General features: G+C 44.4%; 1 protein-coding gene across 2 annotated transcripts in view; it reads right to left on the bottom strand.

Moving 5' to 3' along the window:
• Positions 1-20,432, bottom strand: part of ppp2r3b (protein phosphatase 2, regulatory subunit B'', beta) — a 143,611-nt gene that overhangs the window by 90,453 nt on the left and 32,726 nt on the right. The window contains exon 1 of one of the 2 annotated variants that reach the window (XM_038818196.1): positions 1,189-1,579. The exons of the other annotated variant lie outside the window; for it this stretch is intronic. Within the exon in view, the coding sequence (XP_038674124.1) occupies positions 1,189-1,317 (129 nt within the window). The 5' untranslated portion in view covers positions 1,318-1,579. Of the gene's footprint in view, positions 1-1,188; positions 1,580-20,432 lie in introns of those variants that run through there. 2 annotated transcript variants of the gene reach the window in all.

Below are 20,432 nucleotides of genomic sequence, written 5' to 3'. Positions count from 1 at the left end.
GTGCAGAGGAGCAGGGCAACTTGGATAGCAGCTTCCGGATTTCTAAATTTAAGAACATGTCTGCTCAACAGGACACACCAATAAGCTCTCTGTTATTTCCACTATAAATCCAGGCCAATGGGTTTACGGCTTCTCTACTTTATATAAAAAAAGAGCAACAAACTGGATGAAGATTAAAGAATATGTTGAGAATGGAAGCAATGGGTCACTGGAGCTCCCAGTTATGGCCAAACGGGCCCAAAGATTTAAATGCAGTGACATACAAACAGAATTCTTAACTTGTCAAATAAAGTGGAGATAGTCATTAGAAAACAATCATGAACAGTAATGCAGATTATGGTTACAATGGACCAGGGGTACGATAGTGTCTCAATTCCATGTGACAAAACCAATATTAGCAACTTACTGAGTATGAAAGGCAAAAAATACAGGGAGGGGGTGGGGGAAATTAAAAACAGTAAGTACTGCTCTTGCAGGCGTTGTATGTATTAACTGACCACAATGCTCAGCTTTCCAAATCGCTACAATTTCCCTACGGGTTCAGAGATCTTTTCGCCCACTTTGTCCACCCAAAAACCTATCTTGCTAAAAAGAAAATCTCCCTCGAGGCCGTTTATAAACGTTTGACATCACAGTGCATACTTCTTTAATGAAATGACAACCCGGCTAACAGTGGTTAGCACTGTTGCTTCACAGCACCAAGGACCCGGGTTCGATTCCTGGTTTGGGTCACTGTCTGTGTGGAGTCTGCACGTTCTCCCTGTGTCTGCATGGGTTTCCTCCGGGTGCTCCGGTTTCCTCCCACAAGTCCCGAAAGACGTGCTTGTTAGGCGAATTGGACATTCTGAATTCTCCCTCAGTGTACCCAAACAGGTGCCGGAGTGTGGCGACTAGGGGATCTTCACAGTAACTTCATTGCAGTATTAATGTATGCCTACTTGTAACACTAATAAAGATTATTTCCATTGACTTTTACTGAGAATGCTTGATATTTTAGCATTTTTACTTTAAAATATAACTTTTTTAAAATAAAATAACTGTTTACTGATAAGCAAGGTCCCTAACTTTTAAGCAAATCACTTTTGATCCAAATATACAGTTTACTATCAAGTACTGAGTCATTATAATCCAGAGTGCACACTCTTTTGGCTTTGCGTTAAAATTAAATTTGTAGAAACAGAGAACAACCTGCAGTTGAAAAGCTTTCAGCCTCTTCTTGAATCTCGACGGAAAGACAAGGTCACATCCCTGGGCTAGCAAAGCCAATTCTTTCCTCAAGTCTGGATCTTGCCGTAGCGAAGTGTCTTTTATCATCATTGTCAAAGATAGAATGGGTATAGAGACTCAGATTAGAAAGAGTATGTTGAAAACAAAAATCCTGCCGAAATGAATCGTGGCTGCAGGAAAAAAAAACCCTCAGCTTCCTTGCAGTTTTATCAAATCGTCTGTGCTGCAATACTCAGTGTAGGCTTAACATACTGTCCATACATCACACGGATCTTGGGTTAGGCAAAGTATGAATCTGGGAAAGTCACTTCAGGGTCTGCCTTTTTTTTTGCAGCCCACATTCCAAAGCCTTAATGGGTGGTTATGAAAAGAAACAAACCTGTTGTTTGGGACCCAGTCGTGCAGACACAAGCGACAATCAATCCAGCCAAAAACTACAGGGATATAAAAGAATGCTCAGAAGCTCAGCTTTCACAGCAGCTTCTTGCGGCCACTTGCCTTCAGTTACAGACTACAGAGGGAAGCTCGATTGACTGAAATTTCCAGCTGTGGGCCAATCACTGTCAGGTCAATCAAACACGCTTCACTTGCCGTGTTGATTCACCCTCTAAAAGTGGCCTCAAGCACGTTAGTAAGAGTTGCAACTGCGTCATGTGTTATCAATAGACCACCTGTTAATTACAGCAGTAGCAGGCCTGGACTGACTAAGTTTTCCTTGTGGTCAAAGTTTGCTTCACAGTAAACTATCATGGAGCACCAAAACGCAAAGCCCATTGCTCGATCACCTTATTACTTTACCTTTTAGTTTAACTGCTCAAGTCTGATCTGTTGTTTTATGGTTTAAAAGCAGAATGCGCCCCTGTATGCACATTTTCCCCGTGTTTGCGTGGGTTTCGCCCCCACAACCCAAAGATGTGCAGGCTAGGTGAATTGGCCACGAAAAATTGCCACTTAATTGGAAAAAAATAATTGGGTACTCTATATTTATTTTTAAAAATGCGCCACTGTAGTCGTTTTAACATTCAAAATGTATTATTTTTCTTAAGAGGTAGACAAATCCATGGTGAAAATGACTGTGAATCCAATAATCTCATTTTATTCAATACATTTGTATCCTGTGATGCGTAACAGTTATAGGTAGAATGGTTGCAAGATCCCACACATCATAGAGTCACAAAGCAGAAGGAAACCAGTTTTGCTCCATCACGTCTTACTCAGAGGCACTGAACCAATTTTAGCATCCAAATACCAGAAGAGCTGAGCTACATTTAAACTATAAAACTGCAACAAATGATTTTTGATTAAATACCTCATATAGATCAAATTCAGAATCCCAGGGCTTTTTATTCCCCAATGGTCTTCTATTTGCACTCACACCTTTAAAGATCAATAGCCTGGATTATGCAGCTCTGATGGTGAAATATTCAACATTCGCCATCAGTACAACTGTGAAACTGTCAGCAAGTCATTCAGAAGTTGCTGTCAGAGATTCATGTTCCTCCACCAGGTATCCTGAAGTTCCAGCAGAGAGCAATTCTTTAGAAATTATAAAACTGAATTGATAAGACTTTTTCACTGCAATATCACTGTAGGAAAGTCATGTCCTGTTGAGTGAATTATAACCTGTTTTTTAAAAATGGCACACTAAATCATAACTACTTAACGACATCCCTGGTCCTGAAAAACTAAATTTTTATATTTTTGGAATGACAAATTTCCACATGATAATTCCAGCTTCCCCAACGAGCTGCCTCGCCCATTTGTACCCGACCCGCCAGCCTGTCGATGTCTTGCAATTCTCTGCATTCTTTTATAACTTGCATGTCTCCAATTTCAAATGAACTAATTTAACAGTGTAAATTCAATATGAATATAGTTCTTACTGGTCAAACTAATAACCAAATTAGATTTCATCTGAAAACCAATAAGCAAGGACAACAGGTTTTTAATTTGTGGTCCCTTTGTTGACAGCAATAAGTGCACTTTTACAAAACCCACAAAACCCAATTCAGATCTGCAGGAGACGGCAGCCACGAGTTGAAATGTGCAACATAATCTATACAGAGAAAAAAAGAAGTACCCAAGAAGTAATTTATACAAACTGCAGATACTGCCCAGTCAGCTTTCTCTTTCAAAGATCTGAACAAAATGCTGGAAACACACGTATGTTGCAGAAAAGAGGCAGAGTTAACATTTTAGGCTTAAGACCCTTCACCAGTTATATTTCTCACTCCACAGATGCTGCCTGACCTGAGCTCTGCCAGCATTTTGCCTTTTAATTTCAGATTTCCACTATCTACAATATCTTACAAATATGAGTAGACCCCATTTGTGAAGTCACTGTACAAAACAGTGAGAAATTGTGTGAACTAATAATAATGTTGCGAGACATAGCAATACCACAATGCAATAACTATTTCTTGGAAGTATATCTATGGTCCCAACTTCTGTGAGTAATGCTGGTCCTCTCAATACAGCTTTACGATAAGAAAATGCTTTGCAGCTGCAAATTGGCACATTTTCTCCCAAATTTACACCCAACAATAAACATCAGTACTCGTTGGAATTTAGAAGGATGAGGGGGGATCTTATAGAAACATTTAAAATTATGAAGGGAATAGATAGGATAGATGCGGGCAGGTTGTTTCCACTGGCGGGTGACAGCAGAACTAGGGGACATAGCCTCAAAATAAGGGGAAGTAGATTTAGGACTGAGTTTAGGAGGAACTTCTTCACCCAAAGGGGTGTGAATCTATGGAATTCCTTGCCCAGTGAAGCAGTTGAGGCTCCTTCATTACATGTTTTTAAGGTAAAGATAGATAGTTTTTTGAAGAATAAAGGGATTAAGGGTTATGGTGTTCGGGCCGGAAAGTGGAGCTGAGTCCACAAAAGATCAGCCATGATCTAATTGAATGGCGGAGCAGGCTCGAGGGGCCAGATGGCCTACTCCTGCTCCTAGTTCTTATGTTCTTATAAATGCAATGTCAATCACCATATCAATAACAACGATCCCATTCTCCCACCAAACCCCCAAATATTAGTCCGCATGTTAACACAAACAAATGACAGAAAGGAATCAGGAATCACCCACTGTCGCATTAACATTAACACACACCGCCCCCCCTAATGTTCAATGTAATCCAATTCTCGAAAGTGCATAATGAATAATGCCCATGAATTGTAGAACCCCTCCATCCTTCCCCTCAGTTCAAATTGACCTTTTCAAGTGTTAAGAATGCCAGGAGGTCCCCCCGCCACGCAGGGCACAGGGTGGAGGGGTTGATCTCCACCTCAGCAGGATATCCTTTGGGCGATCAACGAGGCAAAGGCTACACCATCTGCCTCCGCACCCGTTTCCAATCCCGGCTGGTCCGACACCCTGAATATGGCCTCCTGAGGGCCCGGGTCCAGTTTCACGTGCACCACTTTACAGATTACCTAAAAACCTCCTTCCAGTAATCCTCCAGCTTTGGACAGGACCAAAACATATGAACGTGGTTTGTGGGCCCCCACCCCCCGCAACGTTCACACACATCTTTTATCCCCTCAAAGAGCCGGCTCATCCTCACCCTTATAAGGTGTGCTCTATATACCACCTTCAGCTGTATCAGCCTCAACTTCGTACACGAGGTGGAGGCGTTCACCCTCAGGAGCACGTTACACCAAATCCCCTTCTCCAAACCCTCTCCCAACTCTTCCTCCCACTTTGCCTTTATCCCTTCTCCTGGAACCTCGGCACCGTGAGGCTTCAGTGCGAATGATTGCGCCACCGTGAGGCTTCAGTGCGAATTATTGCGCCACCCTAGTAACTAATAAATTAATAATAAGTCATTTTGAACTCTATCTCATTAGCACTGTACAAGGATAGGTTGGCCTAGGATTCCAACATTTGTTTGAGCTACTTTCTAAAAAATTAAGCATTTTGAAAAATTCTTCCTGTCCTCTAGAAGGCGGTCACGTTTTATTTTAAATGCCAACATGACATGGACCAAATTTTTAAGCAGTTGTATGTGATTTTGAATCCAAATCCCGGCAACAGGAGTGGGCTGGTTAGATAGAAAACCACTCGCCGCCCAGTGCAGTTCCCAAATTGGGCCTTTTCCACGATCTAACCAGCCCGCACTGATCCTCGCAGGGCGCAACATAGTCATTAAATTCACCCATGATGTGCTTTACTGATGACAATGAGTCACCATGGACATAACCAAACATGTGACATGGCAATATATAGAATGATTGGCAGCTAAGTAAATTATTTTATCAGATTTTGGAAAAAGCTTTTACGTGATCTTGTTCGAAGCAGTGTCCAGTTTAACAACTACAAACTAGTTAATCTAATAGCTGATTACAGAAACATGGATGAAAGATAACTAAATATTCCAGGGTACTTGATATTTAAAAAAGGTAATTAAAATGAAAAAGATGGGAATTAAAGAGGGGTCAGGGTGAAGACAGTGTTGCTGTATTACTAAAGGATGACACAAGGACAATAGTGTGGATGAACCTTGGCTCAGAAGAGCAGAAAGTAAAATCAGTGTGGTTGTGAGCAAAGCAAGGGCTAGAATAAAAGTTTAATGCCGGAATCTTTGAAAGAATCACACTGCTCGTCTCACAGGCTCAATCCCAGCTCTGGGTCACTGTCCGTGTGGAGTTTGCACATTCTCCCCGTGTTTGCGTGGGTTTCACCCCCACAACCCAAAGATGTGCAGGCTAGCTGGATTGGCCACGCTAAATTGCCCCTTAATTGGAAAAAATGAATTGGGTACTCTAAATTTATAAAAAAATTTACCCACGGTCCTTCGACGATTGCTCTGTGCTGCAGTCAGGAGAAGAGTCCTTGCAGCTTCAATTTAAAAAAGTAATAGCAAAGTTTCAAATGCCATCAGTGTTTGCCACGGCCAGAAGATCTGGGCCATGATATATTTGGATTTTCAAAAGACATTTGATAAGGTGCCGCTTGAAAGGTTCACGCACAAGATGAAAGCTCATGGGGTTTGGTGATAAGGCACCGTGAGGAATAGGGAAAAAATTAATTTACTAAATTACCCTCCAATGAGGAAATTACTAACTTTCAATTTTAACACAAATCAGAATCTACGTAAATTAAACATAAATTAACAGGCAAATTGCAGTCAGGTATGAACTATAAATTACACTTGGAGGAATAGCAGTTACAACAAAACTGATACAAACCCCTAATTTTGCTGTCTATCACTTTTCTTATTCTCCTTGCTGTCTTTTTCTCCTGTTCTTGAGATTGCAAGCATTCATAACACTCCCACACAAACATGGCATCATGTAGAATATACGAGTTTTGGATACTGTTGAGGGGAATGACATTTCAAGGGAAAGCAGCAACAGCCAAATTCATTGCACCATGGTTGGTTCTTCTGCAGAGGGGAGGAGTAAAATGTTTGGGAATACAGTAGTTATAGTGGATTCAATTGCAAGGGGAATAGATAAGTGTTTCTGTGACCGCAAATGAGACTCCCTGGTGCTAGGTCGAGGATGCCTCGGAACAGTTACAGGACATTTTGGTGGGGATGGGTGAACAGCCAATGGTTGTAGAACATGTCGGTACCAACGAAATAGGTTTAAAAAAAAAAGGGATGAGGTCCTGAAAGCAGAATACAGGGAGTTAGGAAGAATGTTGAGACGTCGGACTTCAAACGTAGTGATCTCAAGATTACTACCAGCACCATGTGCTAGTCAGAGTAGAAATAGTAGGATGTATTGGATGAATGTGGCGAGGCAGCAGGTTAGCACTGCTGCTTCACAGCACCAGGGTCCCAGGCTCGATTCCTGGCTTGGGTCACTGTCTATGTCGCGTCTGCACGTTCTCCCAGTGTCTGCGTGAGTTTCCTCCGGGTGCTCCGGTTTCCTCCCACAAGTCCCGAAAGATGTGCTGTTGGGCAATTTGGGCACTGAATTCTCCCTCCGTGTTCCCGAACAGGCGCCCAAATGTGGCAACTAGGGGCTTTTCACAGTAACATCATTGCAGTGTTAATGTCAGCCTACTTGTGACAATAAAGATTATTATTATTATTAAGAGATTGTGTGAGGTGGAGGGTTCCAGATTCCTAGGGGATTGGGACCAGTTCTGGGGGAGGTGGGACCTGTACAAACTGGACAGGTTACACCTGGGCAGATGCGGGACTGATGCCTTGGGGGGGGGGGGGGGGGGGGGGGGGGCTTAGTGGTACTTGCTAGAGTGGTTGGGGACAGTTTAAACTGATATGGCAGGGAGCTGGGAAACTATGCAAGTATTCAGAGCAGGGGGAATCAAGAACAAGAGAAAACGACAGCAAGGAGAAAAGAAAAGTGATCGAGAAACCAGGGGCCTGTATCAGAATGACACTGTAAAAGAAAAAGAAAAGAAAAATAGTAGGGATGGGGCAACGAACGTTAAAAAGGCCTAGTCTTACGGCAGCAAGGGGGCGCAGTGGATGGCACTGTTGCCTCACGGCGCCGAGGTCCCAGGTCCGATCCCAGCTCTGGGTCATTGTTCATGTGGAGTTTGCGTGGGTTTCGCCCCCACAACCCAAAGATGTGCAGGTGAGGTAGATTTGCCACACTAAATTGCCCCTTAATTGGAAAAAATGAATTGGGACTCCAATTTTAAAAAAACGACTAGTCTTCAGGTTTTGTACCCGAATGTGCGGAGCATTCAAAATAAAATGGATGAATTAGTTGCGCAGATAGATGTAAAGGGATACGATATTGTTGGGATTGCGGAGACATGGCTCCAAAGTGACCAAGGATGGGAACTAAACATCCGAGGCATATTTCGTTTTTAGGAAAGGCAGACAGAAAGGAAAAGGTGGTGGAGTTGCATTGTTGATTAAAGAAGAAAGTGGTGGGAGAGTCCAGAACTAGGGGTCATAAGTTGAGGATAAGGGGTTAACCTTTTGGGACTGAGGTGAGGAGAAAATTCTTCACTCAGAGAGAGTGGGAACCTAGGGGAATTCACTACCACAGAAAGTAGTTGAGGCCAAAACATTATGTAATTTCAAGAATGAATTAGGTACAGTTAGTATAGCTCTTGGGGCTAAAGGGATCAAGGGAATTGAACTTTATGATCAGCCATTGTCATAATGAATGGCGGAGCAAGCTCAAAGGGCCAAATGGCCTCCTCCTCCGGGTGCTCCAGTTTCCTCCCACTGGTCCCGAAAGACGTGCTTGTTAGGTGAATTAGACATTCTGAATTCTCCCTCAGTGTACCTGAACAGAAACCAGAGTGTGGCGACTAGGGGATTTTCACAGCAACTTCATTGCAGTGTTAATGTAAGCCTTTGTGGCACTAATAAAGATTGATTATTATTGTTTATTATTCAAGAAAATTTATAATTGATGCAAACGCTCTTGAAATTATAAATTACAGAGACATTAAAAATACAGACTGCTTCTGGGTTAAAGGTGATCACAATTGGCGAAAAGACAGAAAACAATAGGAATAAAAATAAAATTACATTCAGGAGGGCTGCTTGTTGCTAGTAGGGTGCTGCAAGGATCAGTTCTTGGGCGTCAGATATTTCAATTTATCTTACCCGTTGAAAGGATCAAAATGTAACGTATCTAAAGTTTGCTAACAATAAAAAGCAAGGTCAAAAAGTAAGCTGCTTAGAGGGCAAAAGGTCTGCAGAAGGGTACAGACACGTTAAATGAATGGGCATGGTGGCTGCTGGAGTATAATTTGGGAAAATGATGGGGGAGCCCAGCACAGTGGAAAGCATGGTTGAAGCATTTGCAACTATCTACATTCAGAAATGCTGATTAGTTGATCCACCTTGGGTCTCCAGCAATGTAAGTCTTCAGACAATTCCAATCAGTCCATGTGAAATCAAGATATAGCTGAAGACACTGGATACAGCAAAGGCTATGGACCCTGATATTATTCCAGCAATAGAACATAGAACAGTACAGCGCAGAACAGGCCCTTCGGCCCTCGATGTTGTGCCGAGCAATGATCACCCTACTCAAACCCACGTATCCACCCTATACCCGTAACCCAACAACCCCCCCTTAACCTTACTTTTTAGGACACTACGGGCAATTGGGGAAGCTCATATTCCCAAAGGATTGTGGGATTGCCATTAGTCCCGAGCCAGTGGTAAGCAGGCAGGTTATAACAATAAGCAAAACTACAAAACCGTATTTCCAAAGAAGAAATTCTGCCTTGAGTGGCCTGGGCCCATTTCAGCACTGGAGCTGTATATTTCATTGGTGCTGGTATTTGATCAATATGCGCACCAGATAATGTTCTTCTGAGAGGCTGTAAGTAGACAGCTGTGAACTGTGTTGGCACAAGAGTTAACCTTGCTGTACACTTCCTCTTTTTATTAAACATGGACATGTGAAATAGTACTGTGCTTCTGAACTAGCCACGTGCCCTAGCCAAGCCTTTCGAGTACAGCTACCACACTAGCATCTACCCAGAAACTTGGAAAATTGTTCAGTTCACAAAATGCAGCACAGAACCAATCTGACCAATTGGCACCCATCAGTCTACCTCAGTCATCGGCAAAATGATGAAAAACGTTAGTGCTATTGCTATCAATTTAACTCAGTAGCAACGTGCTCACTGACGTTCAGTTTGGGTTCCACCAGGGCCACCCAGCACTCGAGCTCAATACAGCCTCAGTCCAACCAACAGAGCACAGTTCACAGAGGTGAGGCAAGTGCAACTGACCTTAACATCAAGGCATCAAGAAACCCTAGTAAAACTGGAGACTATGACAATTAGGGATAAACTCTCCACAGGTTGGTGTCATACCTGGCACAAAGGAAGATGGATCTGGTTTCTGGAGGTCAATCATCTCAGTCCTAGGACAGTGTAGTAAGAGTTCAACAGAGTACTAGGTCGAAACACCTTCAGCTACCTCATCAATGGCCTTCCCTCTGTCAGAATGTCAGAAGTGGGGCTGTTCACTAATGATCACACAGTGTTCAATATAATTTAGCACTCCTCAGATGTTGAAACAGTTGTGTCCCTATGCAGCAAGACCTGTACCACATTAAGGTTTGGGTTGCCAAGTGGCAAATAACATTCGTGCCACACAAATGGTGGAGACAAACACCTGGAACAATGGGGGCAATTCTCTGAGCCCTGGCTGGGCCGCAGTATCACCGCAACTGCGCCACGACGCTGGTGCACGATTCTCTGAGGTGCGGAGAAACGCCGCCATTTGCGCCGGCGCGGTGCCTGAATTTGCGGATCCGCCGATTCTCCGGCCCGGATGGGCCGAGCGGCTGCGCCAATACGACAGTCCCATCGGCGCCGTTCACCTTTGGTCGTTGCCGGCGGGAACTCTGCGGGAACCGTCGGGGGTCGGTCTCCAATGTTCGTCCCCGATGGGGTCTGGCCCGCGATCGGGGCCCACCAATCCCCCCCCACCCCCCCCCCCCCCCAGCCTACTTCCTGGCGCGGCCGGCCCCGAACACCGACCCCATGTTGGTCGGGGCCGGCGCGCTGAAGAAGTCCCCCGCCCCCGCGCATGCGCAGCCCAACTGTGCATGCGCGGGTTGGCGCGGCACCCATTTGGCACCGCGAAAGGAGGCTGAAGCGGCGTGAACTGCTCCAGCGCCGTACTGGCCCCCTGTACGGGCCAGAATCGGTCGTACCTGGGCCCAGTTCGCGCCGTCGTGAAACGCGACATCGTTCACGACGGCGCAAACAGTTCGGCTCCATATCGGAGAATCGCCCCCTATCTTCCTACCAGCACCGTGGGTGTATCTGCACTACAAGGAGTGCAGAGTTTCATGCTGGTGGCTCACCACCACCCCACGAGGAATTGGAAAGGCAATAAATACTGGCTTAGCCAGCAGCACCCACATCCGGTTGAAGTATTAAGTTATTGACTTTGGTAGAGCAGAATGTTTTTTCTCCCCCCTCAAATGGTGGAGAAACAATTCAATGTTAGTGTCCAGAAGGATTTGGTTGGCCTTGTACGCAAAACAAAGATAAACAGGCAGATACAAAAAGTAGTAAGGTAGGTAAATAACTCATTGGCCTTTATTGCAAGGGGTACTGGAGCACAAGAGTCAGAAAGCCTTGCAGCAGTTGTACAGGCCTTTGGGGAGTCCACACCTGGAGTAGTAACAAGTGTAGACCAACTATGTAAAGGATCTACTAGGCTTAGAGAGGGTGTAATGAAGATCCACTCGATTTAGCTCCTGGAATTAGAGTTGGCCGATGAAGAGCAATTGGGGAGAATGGACCTGCATTCTCTGGAGTTTAGAAGAATGAGATATGATCAAATGAGGAGAAGTGATTTGAATGAAACAGATAAGGCTCTAAGAGGGTTTGACAGAGCAGGTGGTGTGAGGCTCTTTTCCCTGAACACTCGAGAATTAGAGGGCACAGTTTCAATCTAAAGGCTCAGCCATTCAGCACCGATATGTAGTAATTTCTCACTCAGTTGTCGATTCTTTGAAATTCTCTATCAAGAGGAATGTGGATGCTCAGTCCTTGAATATACTGAAGGCCAAGGATTTCTGGAGGCTGAGGGGATCAATGAACATGGAGGCCATTCGGCAAAGTGAAATTAAAGACAAAGATCTTGCTGAAAGGTGGAAAAGGCTTGCAGGGCCGCCTGGTCCACTTCTGCGCTCAATTCTTATGTTGACCCCTTCATTCACTGATGTCCCTGTTACCCCAATGTTCTTGCCACACACATTTCCAGCAAATTAAGGTTCTGCAATGAGAAGGGTGGGGAAAATGGCTAACAGCACATGAAAATGAAAAGAAAATCGCTTATTGTCACGAGTAGGCTTCAAATGAAGTTACTGTGAAAAGCCCCTAGTCATCACATTCCGGTGCCTGTTTGGGGAGGCTGGTACGGGAATTGAACCGTGCTGCTGGCCTGCCTGGGTCTGCTTTAAAAGCCAGCGATTTAGCCCAGTGTGCTAAACCAGCCCCATACTTATTGATTCCCCACACCAGCAAGGGTCGAATGATATTTGGTCCTAAAAATGACAGCTGCACAGCTATAAACTGGGCTAAATCGCTGGCTTTTAAAGCAGACCCAGGCAGGCCAGCAGCTATAAACCTTTTTTTGGACAGAACACTGAATTTGATAAGTAAATAGCCTGATCGGACTAGTTTTACAGTGGTATACTATTTACCTCCAGTTCTCAAAATACCCTTTTCAGACACCGGAATTTGGTAAAGTATTGTCACAGGGCTTATTTAGCATATCTGTATTAATAACCTGCAGGGAAACAAAGCTATTATCAGAAAATGCTAAAAGCATTCAGGATAGTCAGCATCCAAGTGTGTGTTAATGCTTCAGGTGTAGTTTCCATCAGACTGTGATAGGTTTCTAGCATTTTCTGTTTGTTTCAGATTTTCATGTTTACTTGAGTTAATATGCTTTTCTTTTACAACATTCAATTAATTATTTAAAATTCTGTTAATGAGGAACTTATGCTAGTTACATTACCCTAGTAATAGAGCTTAAAATGCTCCCTTTGGACATAACCCAAGGATCCAAAAATTTAGAATCAGACTTGCTGTGTTTGGTCTTTCAATGTCTTGCAAATTAATCCACCAAATGGCTGGACTTGTCCAAACCAGGATCTTTATTGAATCTCATGTGGCAAGATAGCGATCTCTTACAGAGCAAGTTATCACAGAGTTTCTTTGCACTCCTCTGGAAACACACCCAGCACGACTGTTCACCTGTATGTCTGACTGCCATCTCCTCCAACCATCTGGTGATGGCCAGATATGTCCTCACTTATATGGGAGTCCCTGGTCACATGACGACTGTCTTGTCTGCACCCCCACCTACTAGTTGGAAGTCGTACACCACCCGTGATATTGCTTACAGGCATATCACCACAGGACTGCTGGGAGTTTGTTCACAACAGTTGAAAATGAACATAGTACGAATATGAAAATTCCTCACATGCACCAGCACCATCACCACTTCACTGAAATCCTAATGACAATGCTGGCTCAGCATTAATGCCAGTTTTGTATTGTACTAAAATAAACATGAAAAGGATGGATAGTATGGTTAAATAATTATATAATTTGGGAAAATTGGTAGGTCCTGTCAGTTTCAGTAGCTGGCATTTAGATAAATGTTTCTAGTGGTCATTATTTAAACTTCTGGCTTAAGGAAGTTCAATTTTCAATCTTCTATCAATCCTACCATTTCAGTCAATGTTAGCAAAATGTCATCTGTTTCTCCACGAGCTTTAAACTGGAGACCAATAAAATTCACATCTGGCTACCAATCATAAATCATGACCCAAACCACATCTTTCAGTTTTTTCAGGAAGCAATCATTTCTTCTGCATCGGTGAATAGCAGCCAAACACATTTGTTCATGTTTAGAGGGTTAGACATCTCCTTTACTCTTGAAATTAGCATTATTCGATTTAGTATAAAGTAAAAAAGCAATGTCTGGATAACAGATGCATCACTTTTAAGGCCAAGAAAAATAATCAGTGATGAATTTCCAACTGCAGGACATCTCTGCAAGCCTACAAACAACAATTTTTAAAATAGTGATTTTTAGACACAGTAATGGATTACATTTAATTAATTCAGTAATATGAAATCACAATGAGATATGCTGGCTATGTTTGTCAATGGCTCATGCTACAGTTATGCACACATATACCCCCAGCTGTTCTGCACTGCATCAGTGGGACGCAATTTGTATTTTTAACTAATCCCTTCCAGAATGCACTTGGATTCTGGTATTTTACCATTTCCTAAATTAGAACATTACAGTATGTAAGATCAGCAAAGTATTATGATTAGCAACTGGATAGTCTAACAAGTGTTGCAAAATTAAATGCCTTTAAAGAAGACATGTTACAGAGATTTAATAGTCTATTGACCAAACATAGGATTTATACCTGGAGATAACCTTCCATTCAGCTGAGCCAGATCAAAATGTGCATTTTCTTCCACATTTCACACTGTTGAGAACCAAGCACCTTTCAGATTTCAGCACAGGATTTGCTTCTTTCATATTGAAGCACCTCACAAAGCAAGTTTAAGCTCAGGTGTACCGTTGGGTAGAAGGGTTCTCGCTGGGATAAGAAAATGCAAATAATCCATACTAAAACTCCAATATGCTGCCAGTTTGCCAACCCACTTTCATGAGCAGAAAACAGCACAAGTAAAGGACAGCACGGTGGCGCAGCGGGTGGCATTGCTGCCTCACGGCATTGAGGTCCCAGGTTTGATCCCAGCTCTGGGTCACTGCCCGTGTGGAGTTTGCACATTCTCTTCATGTTTGGGTGGGGTTCGCCTCACAACCCAAATATGTGCAGGGTAGGTAGATTGGTCATGCTAAATTGCCCCTTAATTGGGAAAACGTGAATTGGGTACTCCAAATTTATTTTTTAAAAGCAGCAAAAGTTCAGAAGCACAAACACCAAGTGCAGCCCCACAGAGCAGATTTAAATGCATAAGACTAGTCTACATGGTTAAAAGCAACAAAGCGAAGAAGAGTAAATCTCAAAGTCAATGAAGATAACGAACGTCATGTTTAGTGGGACTGCCAAGCCATATAGGTAGATGAAGGGGAATCTACACATGGACACTACACAAAAGCAAAATACTGCAGATGCTGAAAACCTGAAGGACAAATGATAAATGCTGGGACTACTCAGCAAGTTTGTGCAGAGAGAAACAGTGTTAGTGCTTCAGGTCGATGACCTTTCGTCTAAGTCCATACAATTCCTATGATGCAGAAGGAGGCCATTCGGCTAATCAAGTCTGAACCAACCCTCCGAAGCATACCCTACCTAAACTCCACCCTGTCTCCATAACTCCACCTAACTTGCACATCTAGGGGCAATTTAGCATGGCAAATCCACCCAAGCTACACAGCTTTGGGCTTGAAAAGAAAAAGAGTCCTACCATTGTGCAAAATATTTTAATACAGCAGTAGGAAAATGTTGATGAATCAACATAAAAACATCTCCTCATAGATTCCCCTAAGCGCCAGGAATTTCCCCCAAAGGCAAGGAATCCCAATTCGAAAACCTGCGAGGGTCGCCCAAATTGCCACATGCAGATCCAAATCCCTGGCAATCCAAGAAACCTTGTATTTCAATTTACTGACTTTTCCCTTTATTTTAATTGAGTATGAAGGTTTGGGAGAAAGTTATTCTTAGCACTTTGCCCAATTGGTGCATATTCGGAAACTTGAGGGTTCAAATACGACTCTAGGACCCGAACACAAGGTACGTCGACACCAAGTGCAACTTTTGAGGGAGTATGGCTGTCAGAGGTGAGACCAAGATCCTTTCAGTTCAGGTGGAGAAACTATCCCACAACATTTTTCAAAGGGGATCAAGTGCATTCCCATGGTCTGGCCAACATCATCAAAATCACATCTGCTCACCTGTACATTTACCGCTTGCGAGGCCTTAAGAAATGCTTGTACACCTACTCAGGTAACAGGGACTACATTTCAAGTGGTAATTTAATGTCTGTGAAGTTGCTTTATCAAATCCAGAAGATAGAGCAGCACTAAATAAATGTTGTTTAATTCTTTCTTAAATCCCAAGTCACAACAGCAAGCTTCATTAGACAAAAGAACACAAAATCTTTAAAGTGGAGGAGGCCATTAGGATCATTAAAATGTATGTAAATTCCTGGGAACATGAACTAACGTCTATAGATACAGCCTCTACACCTGCAACTGCTTTATGTGCATACAAAGCCCACATAGTAACAACTGGACATCCTTGACATAACACATATCATGTTGAGCATTGGTGGGTAAACTTGTTCAGGCACTCAAATGCAAATTCCAGAATTTGTATCACACCGATTTAAAAATGTCCAAAACGTTTATGAACTTCGACAGTTTCCATGGGGGGAGAAAAAAAATGATTCTTTAGAGTTTTCCAGTACTGAAAACCAAAGGAGATCAACATACAGAGATCCTTTGAGTGTAAATCTGAACTGTATATCAAAAGGAATAAAACCCATCTCATTCTCCCTTAATTTCAGATTATGTTTCACTTTTTATGTTTGGTTTTAATAAAATCTGTAGGAAGACCTTAGAATTTGTGGGGAGAGTCAACAAACACCGTTCCACGGGTATGTGCCAACAATTCGTTGCTCGAGTCATGTAATTTACAGCAGCTGAATCATGCATTTATTTGGATTCTGTTTGCCACTAAAAATAGAGTCATGCATATGCCCTAGATGTATACATAGCAATCCACAAGCTGTAGAATAGAGCGATGTCAGGGAAAACATACTGAACGCAGCTAGTGAAAATTCCAGGACATAAAATCAGATCAATTATGAATTATGCAAATACTACAAACTGAAGTTGAAAATCCATGCTTGTACAAAAATACATTAGAATATAAGGAGGATGTAAAGTCTCAGGCAAGCGACGACTTGGAAGCGATGACAAGGAAAACTTGATTTATTCTCCTTACAATTTACACCTCTTACTCCCCTAGTCTGGCCTACATGTGACTCCAGCACATCATCCATTACGACATGGGGAGGAGAAAGAGAGCTTTTTTGCCCTCTTCACCTGGGTTCTCTATCCAGCATCTGCCTTTCTGGGCCCAGAGGGATACAACGGACCATGGAGCATCACCTCCGTTTTGCCACCTTCAATATCCGAGTCTATGCTGGGCCACCGCACATAGCAGACACCCCTGGGGGTCTCTACAGTAAAAATGTTGGCCTGAATCTATGGAGGTCTTGCAAAATTGCTCCTTGGCTGCCCTCTGGGATGACCACGGTAGCACAGTGGTTAGCACAATTGCTTCACAGCTCCAAGGTCCCAGGTTTGATTCCCGGCTTGGGTCACTGTCTGTGCGGACAGTGTGTGCGTGGGTTTGCTCCGGGTGCTCCGGTTTCCTCCCACAGTCCAAAGATGTGCAGGTTAGGTGGATTGGCCATGCTAAATTGCCCTTAGTGTCCAAAACTGCCCTTGGTGTTGGGTGGGGTTACTGGGTTATGGGGGTGGGGTGGAGGTGTGGGCTTGGGTAGGGTGCTCTTTCCAAGAGCCGGTGCAGACTTGATGGGCCGAATGGCCTCCTTCTGCACTGTAAATTCTATGACACTCAGGAACCCCACAGCAAGATGCCGTCCATCACGTTCGGCTCTCTGGATGGGCATGGTGCTGGGCTCCGCCCAACACTATGTAGTGGACCCTGGCCACCAGCGGGTCTGGGTCTATGTCTTTACTTGGACCGCCATCAAAGGTAAAGAGTCCATAAAATGCAAGGTCATGACTACTTTGTCCAATGCCATCGCCCTTGGCATACTGGCTGAGAGCGTCCGTGTGGGGTATTTTCGTCCCTGGGCGGTTCCAAAACACACTCATATGCTGCCAAGAGGGCGGCCCAACGCTAAATGCGGGCGGACACCACTGGGGGAATTGCCTTATCTTCTTTGAACAACCCCAATAGCATTTTCTGGTCTCTATACGTTGTAAATGCATGTCAATAGACATACTGATGGAACCATTTTGCACCGAACACAAGTGCCAAACCTTCTTTTTCTACCTGAGCACAATTCTGCTGCTGCCAAAGTGTGAGAAGCGAACGCAATGGGCTGCTCGATGCCATCCATCTTGTGTGCCACGGTTTTGTAGGGCAAGGCGTCACATGTCAGCAAGAGGCTTCAATGGGTCGAAGTGAGTCAGATGTGAGGAAGACAGTCATTGTCCCACTTTGCCGAAAGCACTCTGCTGCGGCGGATCACAAAACCATTGCTGGCCCTTCTTTAACAACAGTTGAGTGGGGTCAATATAGTCACCAAGTTCCGGTTTATAAGGCCCAAGAACAAGCAGAGTTCAGTGGCATCCTTTTGTGCGGGCCCCTGCCAAAGGCCTGTACTTGTCTACTGGGTGTAGTCCGTGCCAGTCAACCGTTTGCCTAAATAGATTACCCCCTTCGCATGAAAAATACACTTTGTGCCGCAGGTGGACCCTGGGTGCCTTGAACATCCTGACTTTTCAGGTGCTCTCGGTCAGAGAAACCGGCAATCAGCACACCATCCAGGCAGACTGCCACCTGTGGCAATCCTCAGAATATTTTCCATCATTCTTTGGAATATGGCATACGCTGAAGAAACTCCGAATGGAGCTTGGTGAACACATACAAAGCCCTTTGCGTGTTGATGGTCATGAATGTGCGCGAGAACGGGTCCAAAACTAATTGAAGTTAGGCGTGACTCATGTTCAGTTTGGTGAAACTCAAATGAGCCTTGTGTATAGGTCCTCAATCCACTCTGCAGAGGCAGACAGAACAGTCAGGTTTCATAACCGGCACGACTAGCGTAGCCCAATCTACAATCAATCGGGGCATATCCGGCATACTTGCTGCCAGTCCACCCAGAGACGTTTTAGCCAGTCATGCCACAGCAAATTTTGGCCCAAACCTTTTACCATTACTAGTGGTAAGTTCGCCCACTGAGCCCCGTATTCCATGGGGAATTCTGAGGTGCCTGCAATCTGTAATGGCTCCCCAGTATACGTCACCAGCCGGGCTTCGGTATCTTGTAATGCCAAGACATGTATCCCTGAGAGAATTTGGTCGTACATGCAGTGGCTGCTCACAGAAACCGCGGCTCTGGTATCAAGCACTATCTTTGTTGGGAAACCTTTGATCCAGATTGTAACTTGATAGGCGCCACCCGTGGTTCCAAAATGCAGTAAAGGCGGTGGTCCTCCTCTGGCTCATTGTCGATAAAATGTGTCTGCCCTGTGGGGTGGTAGAATAGAATCATAGAATTTACAGTGCAGAAGGAGGCCATTCGGCCCATCGAGCCTGCACCGGCCCTTGGAAAGAGCACCCTTAGGGTTAGTTCATACCTCCACCCAATCCCCACATCTCCACCTTATCCCCGTAACCCCACCTGAACTTTTTTGGACACCAAGGACAATTTAGCATAGCCAACCCACCTAACTGAACAGCTTTGGACTGCGGGAGGAAACCGGAGCACTCGGAGGAAACCCACACAAACACGGGGAGAACGTGCAGACAGTCACCCAAGCTGGGAATCGAACCTGGGACCCTGGAGCAGTGAAGCAACTGTGCTAACCACTGTGGTGGGTGGGTGTAATTTCACGCAGTGTCTGCCCCGTCGACATGCTCTGGTGGCGGTGTATTCATCTGTGTACCAGGGATCTCTGCTGTGTGGAAAGCACCATGTCCCTTGGCAGGAAAATTGAGCCATCATTCCTGGTCACCCGAAGAGCGCTCCCAGCGGCAGAATTGTGGAACTGAAGCACGGAAGAGGGGCACTCCATGCTCTGTTGGGCGACCGAGATTCAGGACAGTCCCTTGGACCTCCTGGATGCCGCATTCTGCACCCTCCCAGGACAAAGCTATCTCGGTCGTTTTCCTCAGGTCCAGATTAGTTTCACCCAACAAATGTTCTTGGGTCACCCCATCTCTGATCCCGCAAACCAGAGTGCCTCAGATAATATCAGGCCAAACTTTCAGAATTCAGCGACTTTCCACAACGGCCCAGAAATTCCTTTACAGATTTGCCCAGGTGTTGAGAAGCAGCGTGGAAAAGAAAATGGCAAACAATTAATGGTGGTTTCAGGTCAAAATAGTTGCCGACCAGTGTAATGAGCTCCGCAACTGGCGGGTGTGTCAGTTGAGTCGGGTAATGCTGTTAAGGCTCCGCACCGCAAACCGGGTCACCATCTGTCTGTCATCCCCGGCTACGTTATTCAGACGAAAGAAGTAACACATTCGCTCAATGAACTGGGTCCAATCCCCAGTTTCTGCATCTAACACCTCTAACTCTCCTTCTCAGCCTTCTGGGGAAGAGAAGAAATGCTTCCTCATATCAAATAGGCGATCCCTGATTCTGAAACAAAGACCCTCAGTTCTAGATTCTCCAACAGTAGGAAATATCCTCTCAGCATCTACCCTGTCAAGCCCTCTCAGAATCCTTTATGTTTCAATTAGATCACCTTTCACTCTTCTAAACTCAAATCAGTATAGGTTCCTCATAACACAACCTTTTCACCCCAAGGATTAACCTACTAAACCTTCCCTCAACCATCTCCAAGGCCCAAATCCATTTCCTGTTATTTTGTTTTTATTCATTTACAGAATATGGGCATTGCTGGTTAAGCCAGCATTTATTGTCCATGCCTAGTTGCCCTTCAGAAGGTGGTGGTGATTTGCCTTCTTGAACCACTGCAGTCCCTGTAGTGTAGGTACACTCACTGTGCTGTTAG

The sequence above is a fragment of the Scyliorhinus canicula genome, chromosome 14, assembly GCF_902713615.1.
Source record: "Scyliorhinus canicula chromosome 14, sScyCan1.1, whole genome shotgun sequence".
In the NCBI taxonomy this organism is placed as follows: domain Eukaryota; kingdom Metazoa; phylum Chordata; class Chondrichthyes; order Carcharhiniformes; family Scyliorhinidae; genus Scyliorhinus; species Scyliorhinus canicula.
The sequence above is the reverse complement of the archived record's forward strand: the minus strand, read 5'-3'. Positions and strand labels throughout refer to the sequence as shown.